Here is a 13795-nt window from a genome sequence, read left to right as displayed (position 1 = left end):
TTCAAAAGGCATTTGGCACTTCATTCCACGAGCGGAAAGCGGGACATGTATACATGGCGATGGAGCATTGTGCGTAGGTCTGGAGTTGGTATGATGACGTGTTGGGAAGGGCAGAAATGAAGTCGCCCATCTCCCCCCGGGCGCGCGAGGCGTCAAGTCATGATGGAGCGGTACAGCCGCGACCGCAGGGCCACCGGGCATTTTGCCGCCTGTGCGCCCAAAGGCAAGTAAATAATATCGTAACAGGAGCCCACGAGGCCGTCCGTGTCCATGACACGTTGCAAGAAGCCGTTTCTCGAGCCGTGCGGCGCGTGTGCGTGCGAGCCGTGGTTTGCACGGCATGTACATGTTATCGGGGGTGCAGCCCGGCTCGTCGTCGACTCGGCGATGCGCGTTTGCCCAGCCACCTCACTTCAACCAGGCATCGCAGGCAGCCAACGTCGTCAAGGCGCCGGCGCATCAAGCTAGGCTGGGTTGTGTGTTGTGTGCCTTGTGGCCGTCATCAATTCATCTCTTGTCGTCCAAGCTGAAGCCTTTCAATCGACGGGATTGACCAGAGGGGATCCCAAGGAAAGCAACGCGGCTGCAACTCGTGCTGGCTCCTGCTGTGCCAGCGTGCTGCCGACCTCTCAACCATCCCGTCCTCCTTGCAGCTTCACCTCGGACAGAGAGCGGCTGTGCCCCAATCCACAAGACAGGTACGTCTGTTTGAAGGCCGCATCTTCGACCGCCCGAGCTGACGGTGCTCCGTAGCAGTGGTGTTCGCCCCCGAGATACTCCAAACACCACGCGCGGTCGAGTTCACTTCGTCGTCACCTTGGCCGCCCAGTCAGCCGTCGCCAGCTGGCACGCATTGATCTATACGTATCGTGTATCCGGGAATCCGCACCCTCAGCTTCACGCGCCTTCATCTCCAACCACGCCGTTTTCCTCTTCTCATCTTCTGCCTCGCAGACACCATCCTCGTGCGTATGCCGGGCGCGAGCGGCCAGCTCATCCTTCTAGAACATCACGAAGCTGGTTCCTCTGACAGATATCGTCCGCCTGGCCCTGGCATCCGGCGTGCGCCCCTGCGGTGGCTCTTCAAAACTTCGCTTCTTCCCAAAACGCCATGGCTCCGACAAGCTCCAAGGCAAACTACAAGACCTACGAGGCGCAAGCCCGCATGGTCAGGGCTATTGTCGCCGCCCATCCGGACGTCAAGTGGAACTACAAAGGTAGGCAATCTTGCTCCTCTTTCCCACTTTTCCCTTCTCTTCTTTTCTGCCCCCTCTTCCTGTCCAACAATTTCTCCCGGCGCCTCTGCATCTCCCCCTCCCTTCTTTACATCATGTCACGGGACGGGGAGTTGACCGCCCCCAGAAATCGTTGCCTGCTACGGCTCGGACATGACGGAGCATGCGCTCAATCACCGCTTCCGCCGGCTCAAAACCCAGGCCCTGATCATCCGCCAAGGGCGCACCCACGGCTTCGACATGAAGCACCTCGTCGTCGAAGATAACATGCCTGCGGCCCAGGACGCCGTCGACAAGAAGAGTACGCCTCCCCTCCGCGTCCGTCTCTCTCCCTGTCCCTCTCGCCTACAAACCCACACACTAGACGACGATATGAAGGACAAAAAAAAAAACAAAATTCTGACTGCATTGCGACAGATATAGCCAAGTACTTCGGGCAGTCGACCGCAGACGGGATCCAGTTCCAGTTCCGCGGCATCAAAAAGGACGCCGACCAGCTGCGCCAGACACACTCGTCGGGCGGCGACGTCGCAAGCTGCCTCTCCCTCCAGTCCGGCACCTCGACGCCCACAAAGCTGGCGACAGCTTCAGCCCGCACGCCCGGCAGTCGCAAGCGCCCCCGCGCCGCAGCAGAGCCCAAGCCCTCGTCCCCTGAGCCCTCGGACAACGAGGACTGGAGCGACAAGGAGGAGTCGCCGTCGAAGCGGACCGCTCAGCGCACCCCGGCCCAGAAGAACGGCGTGCGCAAGGCCGCCGTGCGGGCGAGGGCTACCATCGCCAGCGCCGCGCTCGACTCCGACTCGGACGCCCTGCTGGCCAAGCCGGAGCTGGAGCCGGAGCAGTATAAGAGCATTTTCGGCGACGTGGCCGTACCCTCCAGCGCCTTTACCGAAGGCGCCGCCGATCCCGTCTTCTCTAGGTTTCTGGGGACCACGCTGTATTCCGGCACTTTCGACGACGCCTTGGGGGCGGAGCTCGAGGACGGCGAGATGTGAAGGGGCCTCAGAGGCGCAGAGAATCCACGGCAATGGCAGTGGGAAATGCGACTGTGTGTGATGAGGGGCCAACATGAGGAGACGAGCGGTATGCGCAGAGAGGCACAGACGTCGACACCTCGAGCCGGGAATCTGGCCATGATTTTTGCAAAACCCCCCACCTGAAATTTGGGGACATGTTCTTTGAAGCGCTGTAGATGCGACTGACACTTGGGGGGGACAACCTTGCTTAGCTGCGAATGGACACACTCAATGCCATAATATACACTCCACTTTGATTGATATATCTCGCTGCCTTGTCCCATCAACAGAGCAGCAGCCTCCACAGTGCTTCCCCATCTATAAAGTCGTGATGAATGATGTTCACCAGCCAGTAGTCAGATCGAATGCCGGCTAGTACTTTGTGGCTCTCCGAGCCTCGGCCGTATACGTTTGCCCATTCCCCCCACAGACCAAACGCTTCCTCGCTCCATGCCTTGAAGCTCACCTCCTCGATGATGGTGGGCGTGACAATCTCCTTCCCGGGGAACACGCCCCATGTCACGGCGTTGGTGCTCGCCGCGACGGTTCGTGTGGACGCCCCGCCGCTGGTGTCGGACGAGACGAAGTCGCCCTTGGCGTTGGCGGCGTAGAAGCAGACGCTGTCCAAGTGGTCGGATCCCTTCAACTTGTCTTCCAGAACGCGCCAGTCCGCGGATGGGAGGAAGAATTCCGCAAAGGCTTTCTGGAACACGAACCCGTTGACTGGGCCCCACCCAAATGTCCTGTCGCTCGACGAGACGCCGTTGACGGCGGGTTGTGAGGCAACCGTTAGCCAGCCCCTGCGGTTCATTTCTATGAGCTGAGTCTGTATTGTCGAAGATTCAGGGGACAGTCCCTCTTCGCTCCATGGCATCGCCGCAATCTCTCCCTTGATATGCCTGACAAAGACATCGTTGACGTCCTGGCGACTCGTGGGGCGTCCCCAGAGCGTCACAGCCTGACTGACCGACATGTGCAAGGTTACGCCGTAGCCGTCAATTTCACCATACGCCGGCGATCTGGAGTCGCCGAAGCGACCGTTGGGAAAGTCGTCCCAGGTCGCTTCCCTGCCCAACACACCTTCACCTTCGGAAATGGCAAGCGTGTTTGCGCGCGAGTTTATGCTTTCAGCCGGCACACCCGCTTCTTGTCCAGTGGCCTCCCATTCCGGATGTGTTGGTGGTTGGCCGGCAACAATGACTCGGTTATAAGGGTCGGAGCCGACTGAGGACTGTCTCCTGGATGTCCTGGAGTGAGTCGAAGTTCGGGCTCCGTTGACCTGGATGGCGGGAGGCGCAAGAGCATTGTCGTCGATGAGCACTTCCTCGTGCTCTGATTCGTCAGGGATAAGACCGGTTCTTTCGACAATAAAGGAAACCGCCTTTTCCAAGTTCAAGGTATAAAAGTGAAAGCCTCTGCGGCCTGGTGTTCGGCTCTTGATTGTTCTAATCTGCTCAATGAGTTCGCCGATGATATCCACACCGACCGACTTGACCTTTTCGTCGTCGCCCTTGAAAGCATCAAGACGATCCATGATGGCCGTGGGCATCTTGGCGTGGCTCAGCTTGGTTGTTCTCTTGATCATGTGATAGCTCTGGATTGGCATCAGGCCAGGCATGATGGGGATAGTCTTGAAAGCGCCACTAGGATGTTCCCGAAGGGTCTTTTCGAAATGATCGTAGGCACTGATGTCGAAGAAGAGCTGCGTCATGATAAAGTCGGCGCCGGCTTGTACCTTGTCCACCAAGTACGGCAAATCGTGTTCCAAACTTTGCACCCGAGGGTGACTCTCGTCGGAGTGGCCTTCTGGGTATGCTGCTACTCCAATGCAAAAGTAGTCCCCATACTTCTTGCGAATAAATCTCACAAGGTCAATAGCATATGTGAAGTCTTCTTGTCCATCGTCGTCTGAATCTTGGGCATCACGGTATTCTTCCCTTCGTGGAGGGTCTCCTCGAAGAGCGAGGATATTGCGGATGCCAAGGGCTTTGGCATCCTCAAGGGCCTTGTCGACAAGACGCTTACTCATGTTGGTGCAAGTCAAGTGAAGACATGTAGTGAGGCCAAGCTCCCGCTGGCAGAGCTCGGCCAGTTCAAGGGACTTTGTCGCTGTTGATCCGCCAGCTCCCCACGTAACATTGACAAAAAGAGGTTTCAGAGCCTGTTCCATGCGCTGCAGTCGGTGGCGCAGATTGGAAAAGCCCATGGCAGTCTTGGGAGGAAAGAATTCGAGAGAAAAATACTCTCTATCGGCCGGGAGAGCGGCAATCTTGTCTGTGATTTTGTCCATGGCGGCGGTGTTGGGAGGCAACGAATGACTGCGGGCGACGTCGCAACGGTTGGTTGACCTGTGTTCCGTAGTCGGATTCGCTCAGTCGACTGCTAGGCCGGAGCAGCCACGGTGCAATATGCCGCGACGGAGATGGCTCGGTGGCGACGAGCCTTAAAAGCAGCGGTGCCAGCCGTGTCTGAGTGTGTCTCAGCCAACTGGAAGGGGACCGGTGGGATGCCGAAGGCGACACGACGATAGAGGAGTAGCTCAGGCGACGTTCTGCGAAGCCAGCCAGAGGAGGATGGCACACAAGCAACAGGCGAGAGCGTCTGAAGCCGTAGCTGATGGCCGAGGACGACGCAAAAATGAGGCTGAAGATGAGGAGAAGGAGTCCAACCAAGTCCCGGACGCCAACAGCTCAGCCCAACGCCGAAGGAGGTAAGCCGCTAATGACCATCATCAAAAGGTACGAAGAGAGGGTCAGACACCGTGAGAGGGGTCTGGCGGCAATGGACCAGTTGATGTTGCTGGACGTCCCCGAAATCCCCACTGGTTCCAAGGAGAGGTGGAATTGACAGCGAAGGTGTGCGGTAAGGTGGGGGCAGCCGGTGGACAGAGCGCACCGTGTGCAATGACTCAAGTACGGAGTAGTAATGAATACCTAGGTACTCCGTAACTCTAAAGCTACCTACCTACTACCTAGGTACCTATACGGAGTAGGTAGGGTGGGTGGGTATACGCACAAGTGACGGAAGGTGCGGCCTTGCAAGTAGCATCGCCCGCTCATGCTGCCCCAGGTCTTAGGCAAGACACGTTACGGATTGGCACTTACTTGCGTCGATGCTATCATGTCGCGTACTTAATCATGACGAGGTGTGGCGTGTGACGTGCGATGTGCGACAGCAAAAACCAGGTTGGTGATACTTGATCATCGTAACTTGCCTGATCCTGAAGGCGGCAAGCGCTTGACGTTGTGCCTTGAGCCTCGACTTCCAGAGCTGTGCGCAACGGCCCAGCTCTCGACTATTTGACGTTTAAGGCAGTCGCCAGTACCCACAACTTACAAGCGGACGAAGCAAGCGCGGCGCCTCCAAGCGGCAGGACCCTGCAGGGGCTGTTGCCGCTCCAGACAAGGGCAGGCAGGCGCGGTGGTCACGCGTTCAAACTTTTGACCCTCATCGGGAGCTCCAACAGCTTGCCTTGCTCGCCACGGGCATCACCGCTGTCGACACAACCTACACGATGCAATCATTCTCATGCAGCTGGTCTACGTAAAGCAGATAGGCTGCAGGAGGGCCAACCCGGCTCTCGTGCTCGCCTCTCGCTGGCGAGCCGGTGTATGCAGACCGAGATTAATACGGTTGCATGGGCCAGCACCTCCCTCGCCTCCGAGGTGGTACGCTGTCGACCTCAACTCGTTAGACAGCAAATGGAGGAAAAAATGGAAGGAAGCCCATGAGGCCGGCATCAAGCAACCAAGCAGCCCAAACGGCGGCCGTCGCAAGACCAACTACGTCTTGCCCATGTTCCCATATCCCTCGGGCAGCCTGCATCTAGGCCACCTGCGAGTGTACACCATTGCCGACGTCGTTGCCAGGTACCACAGATTGAAAGGACATGATGTTCTCCTGCCAATGGGCTGGGATGCTTTCGGACTTCCGGCCGAGAATGCGGCATTTGAACAAGGAATAGACCCTGCGGTGTGGACGCGAAGCAACATCGAGAAAATGAAGGAGCAGCTTGGCCTCATGAATGGTAGCTGGGACTGGAGTCGCGTGAGCATGGACAACTATCTTCTGCCAGAGATTGCTCCCAGCGCTAAATGCTATGTAGGAATTGACGACCTGCGAACCCGAATTTTACAAGCACACACAGAAGCTCTTCCTCATGCTGCTCGAACGAGGACTCGCCTACCAGGCCGAGGCCGAAGTCAACTACGATCCCGTGGACAAGACTGTGCTGGCGAATGAGCAAGTCGACGCAAAAGGATGCTCTTGGAGGTCAGGGGCCAAGGTGGAAAAGCGTAAGCTAAAGCAATGGTTTCTCCGCACGTCCGAGTATCGCGACGCTCTATTGCGAGATTTGGATAAACTCGCCAAGAACAATTCTTGGCCTGAACGCGTCATCTCGCAGCAGAAGAATTGGCTAGGAAAGTCAGCCGGCGCCTTGATCAAGTTCCCAGTCATGGTCACGGGCCGTCCCAACGTTGGCAACGCCATCGAGGTCTTCACTACTCGACCAGACACACTTTTTGGCGTTCAGTACGTTGCTCTCGCAGCTTCTCATCCAGTTGTCGCCAGACTAGCAAAGACAGACTCCGAGTTACAAGCCTTTTTGGACACCCTACCTGGGCTACCCCCAGACTCGAAAGTCGGCTACCTTTTGCCGCATCTGCGAGCTATCAACCCTCTTGCTTATCACGACGAAACCCCCGACGCCACCAAGGCTTCTCTGCCAATCTACGTTGCCCCGTATGTGCTTGGAGACTATGGCGAAGGCGCCATTATGGGTGTTCCCGGCCACGATTGGCGGGACCATTCATTCTGGAAAACACACCAAGAGAACCAACCAGTACGTATTGTTCTTGCAGCGTCAGAGGACGAAAGCACGACGGCTCTGCCCTTGAGCGAGCCGTACCTCGAGCATGGCATTATGACGCAGCACAGTGGCGCTTTTAAGGGAAAGCACTCAGTGGAGGCTGGACAGGTCTTGGTTCGTATGCTCGAGGCCGCTGGTCTTGCAAGGGCAGTTGAGACATGGCGCCTGCGAGACTGGCTCATTAGCCGGCAACGATACTGGGGTGCCCCTATCCCCGTTATTCATTGTGCTTCCTGCGGCGCAGTTCCGGTCCCAGACGAGGACTTGCCAGTCAAGCTACCCAATGTTGAAAAACATTGGTCAAGAGGGAAGACTGGTAATGTCCTGGAATCCTCTCCCGAGTTTGTAAATACTTCTTGTCCCAAGTGCAAAGGGCCGGCTCGCCGAGACACTGACACCATGGACACGTTTGTGGACTCAAGTTGGTATTTCGCCAGGTTTACTGACCCTCACAACACCCTCCAGCTCTTTTCACCCGAGGCCAGCAAAATGTTGCCCGTGGATACCTATATCGGAGGCATAGAGCATGCGATTCTTCATCTGTTGTACGCAAGATTCGTTTACAAGTTCTTGGCGTCAACGTCATTGATGCCAGAGTATACCGACGATACGGCAGCCTCAGCAGAGCCATTTCAGCGACTAATCACACAGGGCATGGTACATGGCAGAACATTTATTAACCCCGAAAATGGCGCCTTCCTAAAGCCTGACGAAGTAGACTTGTCGGACCCGTCAGCACCCAAAATCATCGCCACTGGTGCCCCTGCGAAGGTGGCATTCGAGAAAATGTCCAAATCAAAGCACAATGGTGTCGATCCCACCGAATGCATCTCCAAGTACGGAGCAGATGCGACACGAGCCCACATCATCTTCCAAGCGCCCGTGGGAGATGTTTTGAACTGGGATGAAGCCAAGATCTCCGGGGTCACTCGCTGGCTACAACGCTTGCACGACCAGGTGGCGGCCGTCGCGACTGCTGATGGATCCAGTTCCGCCAAGGACATGCTGGAGAAGAAGTTCAGCAGCGTTAACTCCATGAGCTCCGAGGAACTAATGCAATGGGACGCAGACACAAGATTGTGGCGAGAGGTGCAGCGCACCATTGCCTCTGTCACCCGGTCATACGACGAGATCTACTCTCTCAACACCGTTGTGTCTGACTTGATGCGCCTCACCAACACACTGGTAGGCTCACAGGCCAACGAGCTCATCAAGAGGCATGCATGCAGCGTTCTTGCTCGGCTGGTGGCGCCTATCACGCCGGCGTTTGCTGATGAATGCTGGAGCGTGTTGCATCCTTCCAAGGAGCTCGTCTTGCACAGCGCCACCTTTCCCTCGCAGGACGGCACCTTGGACTCGGCCATGCTTCAACCTCGACAGCAATCTTGCGCGGTGCAGATTAATGGAAAGATGCGAGGTGTTGTCGACATACCGACGCCTTCGGCTGATCTGCGAGGGGACGCACTGAAAGACTGGGTGGTGCAGGAGATAGTCAAAACCAAGCAAGGCAAGGAACGATTTGGGCCGGGCAAATACGATCTGGCCAAGGCCAAGAGAGTAATTGCCGTGGAGGGTGGAAAAGTTATGAATTTTGTCCTGTAGCATGCCACTCTAGACGGGCTGTACTGTACTATAGACGTTGAAAGAAAACACTGCCTTAGCCATTGTCACTTTCAGGTACAGCCAACGCACACAAAATCTATCCAGACGGGACCAGACAGACGGGAACGAGAGACTGTTCATACAGAGATGCGAATGGGACAAGTGGCATTAACAAGTCACATTACATTACAGCAGGGACATGCACAGGCAGAGAGGGCAACTGCGATTTTGTGGCCGACAAGAGAAAGAAATGTGATTGAGATGTGTGTGTGACGATGCAATAGTCGTGACCCTTTCCCGCCACCACCCGGGTCATGCATGCATGCATGGCCCACGACTCAGAATACTTGATGATGATGAAAAATGCTAATCCTCCCAGGGGTATAATCCAAAAAAAAAAAAAGGACCCTCCGACACAACCCCTGATGCACCCCCTTATAAATCCGTCTCTCTCCGCCCACGAACATCTCTCTAGGGTCGAATCCACGCGTCCATAACGAACTCCAGCTTGACCGCCTTGGCCTCGTCTCGGTACTCGCTGGCACCAAGGTGGCCCAAGAGCCCGTTCAGCCTGGCACCTACGCGACGCAGGCTGGTCAGTCCCAGCGTTGCATGAGTCTCCTCCCCATTCCACCCCGCGGGATACGTACAGTCCAAGCAGCGCAGCTCGTCGACGCTGCGGGGGAAGTCCTCGATGTCACAGCCGGCGATGAAGTCGTCGCCCTCGAAGTAGCACGTCTCGCTGCGGAGGGGCTGGAGCAAAACCCAGGTGTTGCCCTTGTACACTCTGCCGTTGGCCCAGGACACGCGGCGGTTGTACAGTCTGCGAGGGCATGTTGGTTTCCTGCCCAAAGTTGGGAGAGACTTGTGACGGGGTAGGAAGACTTACTTGAGCTGTTGGGCGATGACTTGCTCTCTTGTCACGCGCGGTGCTGGCAGGGGCATCGTGGGAAAAGCCGGCTCTGCGGACAGCACGTAGTGTCCCTCCTGGTCGGACTCGCCCTCGTGCTCGTGCAAGGGGTCGACGGCCATGTGGTCGTCTTGTTCACGGCTCGGCCGCAGCGTCATGGCCATGTTTTCGTTTCCATCTTCACCCTCTTGAGATGAGGTGGTGATGGCCGTGGCAGGCTCGAGGAACATGTCCATGGCGCGAATGTCAGGCACGAGGTCGGCGAGACCCTCGTAGACGCCCTCGCTGTCCGACGCAGGGCTGTTCTCGGCCGAGACGGCAGGCTCAGCTTCTTCCTGAGCTCGAGGTCGAGCTTGAGCCCGAGCTTGAGCCCGAGCCCGCCGAGCCCGGGCTCCGATGCGAGGTGGTTGGAGCGCACTTGGGCGCGTGAAGCGCGACATGTCCATGTCCAAGGGGGCGTACTCGTCTGTCGCGGTGCGTCTGTACTCGACCATGTTGATGCGTCGCGGCACTGAGCCTCGGCCGAGGTGCGCGGGCATCTTGCGTGGGAACATGGCCGCTTGCGTGTGCTTCGAGCGCCTGCGTGCTTGGATGCCGGATGTCTAGGGGGGTCTATGCAAGTTTGCTGTGAGCCACTGCGCGGGTAAAGGAGTTGCGTTGTTCTTCAGCAACTCCATCTTACTCTGATAGACGCGTTGCTTGTGTTTTTTCAAGAAGTGGTGTGCCCCCGTGTAAGAGGGATTGTAGCGGCTGCGTAGGTGTAGCAGGTGCTGTTGTTTTTTCTATTTTTTTCTGTTTTTTCCGACGGGTTGTACGCCCTCGCCCGGGGAGACCAGTTGCTTGTTTTTCCAGCTATCTGTTGCTTTCGCGGATAAAAGAAAGACGGCTGTGTGCCACGTAGGTAGAGCAGACCAGTTGCTTGTGTGTGTTTGTCCGTTTTTGTGCCTGGTGTCCGTGGACGTTGTTTTTGGTGTGAGTGCGTTCACGATGGCACCTGGGCAGTGGTAGCCTCTGCGGCAGGTCCTGTTGGCTGTGTGGTTTGTAGACAGCGCACTGCGTGTATATATGCTTTGGTCTATCTTGGCGATGAGCGCGTGTGGGTGATCGAGGACCTGGACAAGACCTGGTTTTCAGAGCAGAAGTGATGAGAAGAAGGACAGGTGTGTTCTGGTCTTTCACCACAAGACAGGGGGACCGTACACATATTTATACCTGAGAAAGTCCTTCACCCTCTGGCCGTGGAAACCCGAAGACTGGCACGGAAGAGGCTATACTTTGTGGCGGCCGTAGCGGGATAGACTCGTTACGTGTTCGTGAGACTACGCAAGACTCGTTACGTGTTCGTGAGACTACGCAAAAGTAGTCTGGCATGTGACCATGCGTAGTGGGAGGACTTGGCTTGGACAGGATGGGTCAAGGAGTGGTTCGCACAAGGCGTCGGCTACGCGGAGGCTAAATCCAGCTGCCGTGCGAGAACATGTGTTGCTCGTCTTGTCGACCGTGTCTTTGACGCAGTCTGCAGGCATACCTTGGTCGCTGTGGTTTGCTTGCCCGAGGGCAGGGGGCAAGTGTGTGAAAGAACACGGCGCAGGTGAGTTTCCAAGACGATTACTTGCGGATGTGTAGACGGCATGTTTCCTTGCTTAAACAGAAGCAGCAGATGCTTTCCTCCCTGAACCAACATGATTGAGAAACACACAGAAGAGCCTAGAATGCCCCGCGTGGCCGGCATCTTTTGGCTTGAATCCCTAGTCCAATCGTCGTCTCCTCTGCTGTTCCTCATCCCCCAACAGCGCGTCCCCCTCGAAGTTGTCTTTGCCGTGGGAGCCTCTGTACAGAATGTAGTGTTGGGCAAGGAAGATGCAGTCATATACCATGCTCACGTTCCCCAGGGCAAACTTGACTGGATTGCCTGTAATGCCACTCCAGTCGTGCTGCAGGTAGCTGTCGATGGCCTGTTGCCCCGTGCTCAATACGCCACCCGCAAAGTCGAGAGTGACCTGCCAGATGCTCCATCCCCTGGTGCTCTGGTTACTGTAGTTGGCCAGGATCTGTGGCGTGAATTTGACGAGCGTGATCAGGAGCTTAACGTAGCTTACAGCGTAGATGACGTCGAGCTCGCACCAGTCCATCGCCGGATCGACGGGGCCCTTGGCAGCGGCTGACACAACAACCAGGAAGATGCCAAAGACGCCCAGCAGAGAGCCAAGCGCGACACCCACAATGATGCGACTGGGCCGGCCACCTGCGGAGCGGGCGAAGCCCCAGCTCGAGCGGAGGAGGTATTGTGAAAGCGTGACGGTAGATATGACGGAGGCGTGGAGCGCAAACACGATGTCGTTGAACTGGACCGTGGGATCGAGGTTGTTGTGCCGGGCGGCATATTGGCTTCGAATGACGGGGGAGTAGTACAAGGAAGCGTTGGAGACGAGATACGCAACGAAGCCTGGAATGGGTCAGTTTCCTCGCTCACACACACGGGGACGCTTACGCCGAACACCTCCGGCGCATGAGGGGAGGAGAGACGGTGAGAGACGTCGCGGCTGACTATACCTACCTATGACGTTGATGAAGGGGAAATCCACGGTGGTTCCCGACGTGCTCTTGCGGCGGAGATTCAGTATAAGTTGAGGGTAAAACGAGGCGCTCCAGCAAAACGTGTAGATCCAGCCGAACAGGCCAGAGACGAAGGTGAGGAAGCCCATCATGTCAGATGCGGGTGGTGCGCCAGCAACGACGCGCCGAGTGATTTTCTCTGGCGGGATTGAAGGAAGTCACTCCATCGATGCGGGCGTGTGATGAGCTGCTCACCCCAGAGGCCATCCACAACGAAGAGCCAGTCGAGAATGCCAGATTGCGAGAATGCGAAATACCAAAGCGCGGATGACTCGACCCATTGCGCGGACAGTACTCTTGCCAAATCGAGTTAGTCAATTGCCAGGTTCACGACATGACCAGGGCCACCCGTGACCCTAACCAGCAGGGTCCAGGTACCTGGCATGTACACGCCTCCGCCAGCTTTGCCGGTTGCGCTTTCCCAGCGAGGATGACTTTGACAGGCCAGGCCACGTTACAGTTGCCCTTCTTCGGGCATGACGAGTTTGACAATTCTGCGTGCTCATGAGTTGGCCGTCATGCAATGAGGGAGGGCCGTCGAGGGGTCCCCCATCCAACACCGCAAGCCATATCCCGGAATCCTCCTCCTCCTCCTCCCCTTCTCCACTACTCCAAGGAGTCTCCTCCGTATCCAGCGCTCCCCACTTCTCGGCAAAATCCGTTCGCTCGTCACGGCCTGGTCCGGTGAAGCAGCGCTTCTAGAGCCTACAATAGACCAGATTTCCCGGGCTGGCAGAGCGGCTGGCGTCTCGATTGGTGTCTTGTCACCCAACGGAATCATCTACACAGGGCATTACGGCCCAGGAGACTCCCCAGCCGCAGAGCCTCGTAGCGAAGAGTTGTGTATTTGACTTGCTGCTCTTCCACCAATCCCTATTGCCTGCGTACTAAGATCAGAGCGGTAGACATGCGACTTCAACGCCAGCACCTCTGTCAAATCGTCAGACCTTGCGACACCACTGTTGACGAAAGCATGGAAAACGAGGCATACGCACTGGGCTACGCTGGGCTACTACCAAGCTTCCATGGCGGGCTGGCCAGACTGCCATGAGCAAGGACCGGCTCGGCATGGAGAATACGCCCAACATCATCGTTGGCACCCAATCCCCATCAAGACGAGCTCGTCTTCTCTCACAACGGAAATATCGTAGACTCTCTCAGTTCGGTTACCCTCCTTCCTAGGTCCCCTGTGGTTATGAACGTTTCTGGAAACACCCTGGGTCATTGCGATGTTCCGGATCGGATCAGTCAGCTCATACTGGAGGACGTTCTCGCCGTCCCTGGGCAACTCCGGCACGACTTGCAATCACGACAAAGTAGGAAAAGTCTGACAGGTGGACACATAATATGAGAGCTGCGGAAAAGCATAGGAAGCTGGTCACACCGCAGCGCGACTTGAGAGACTATATGGGAGACTATTACAAGGCGAGGAATTTTGTTGTAAGCATTTCCGTATCGGAGAAAAAAGGAAACCTGCTCATGATGACACAGGGATTGGACCATCAAGTGCCTGGCGAAGACCTCGTGAAGGCTTGCGATTTGCGCC

General features: G+C 56.6%; 5 protein-coding genes across 5 annotated transcripts; 2 read left to right on the top strand and 3 right to left on the bottom strand.

Annotated features, from left to right (window-relative positions):
• Positions 1–1111: 1111 nt before the first annotated feature.
• On the top strand, positions 1112–2230 carry MAM_07512 (uncharacterized protein; the record flags this gene model as incomplete). Its single annotated transcript, XM_040826310.1, has 3 exons — positions 1112–1217; positions 1363–1536; positions 1653–2230. The coding sequence occupies 3 exons, from the start codon at positions 1112–1114 to the stop codon at positions 2228–2230; spliced, it is 858 nt and encodes a 285-aa protein (XP_040675672.1).
• A 304-nt stretch (positions 2231–2534) lies between these two features.
• MAM_07511 (methylenetetrahydrofolate reductase 2) lies at positions 2535–4541 on the bottom strand (the record flags this gene model as incomplete). Its single annotated transcript, XM_040826309.1, has 1 exon — positions 2535–4541. One exon carries the CDS (start codon positions 4539–4541, stop codon positions 2535–2537), a length of 2007 nt encoding a protein of 668 aa, XP_040675671.1.
• Positions 4542–5779: 1238 nt separating this feature from the next.
• MAM_07510 (leucyl-tRNA synthetase) lies at positions 5780–8723 on the top strand (the record flags this gene model as incomplete). The annotated part of the gene is made up of 2 exons (XM_040826308.1): positions 5780–6298; positions 6357–8723. The coding sequence occupies 2 exons, from the start codon at positions 5780–5782 to the stop codon at positions 8721–8723; spliced, it is 2886 nt and encodes a 961-aa protein (XP_040675670.1).
• Positions 8724–9194: 471 nt separating this feature from the next.
• Positions 9195–10187, bottom strand: MAM_07509 (uncharacterized protein; the record flags this gene model as incomplete). The annotated part of the gene is made up of 3 exons (XM_040826307.1): positions 9195–9301; positions 9374–9546; positions 9613–10187. The coding sequence occupies 3 exons, from the start codon at positions 10185–10187 to the stop codon at positions 9195–9197; spliced, it is 855 nt and encodes a 284-aa protein (XP_040675669.1).
• Positions 10188–11381: 1194 nt separating this feature from the next.
• Positions 11382–12338, bottom strand: MAM_07508 (cystinosin; the record flags this gene model as incomplete). The annotated part of the gene is made up of 2 exons (XM_040826306.1): positions 11382–12079; positions 12191–12338. 2 exons carry the CDS (start codon positions 12336–12338, stop codon positions 11382–11384), a joined length of 846 nt encoding a protein of 281 aa, XP_040675668.1.
• Positions 12339–13795: the final 1457 nt, after the last annotated feature.

The sequence above is a fragment of the Metarhizium album genome, assembly GCF_000804445.1.
Source record: "Metarhizium album ARSEF 1941 chromosome Unknown scaffold_32, whole genome shotgun sequence".
NCBI lineage: Eukaryota > Fungi > Ascomycota > Sordariomycetes > Hypocreales > Clavicipitaceae > Metarhizium > Metarhizium album.
The sequence above is the reverse complement of the archived record's forward strand: the minus strand, read 5'-3'. Positions and strand labels throughout refer to the sequence as shown.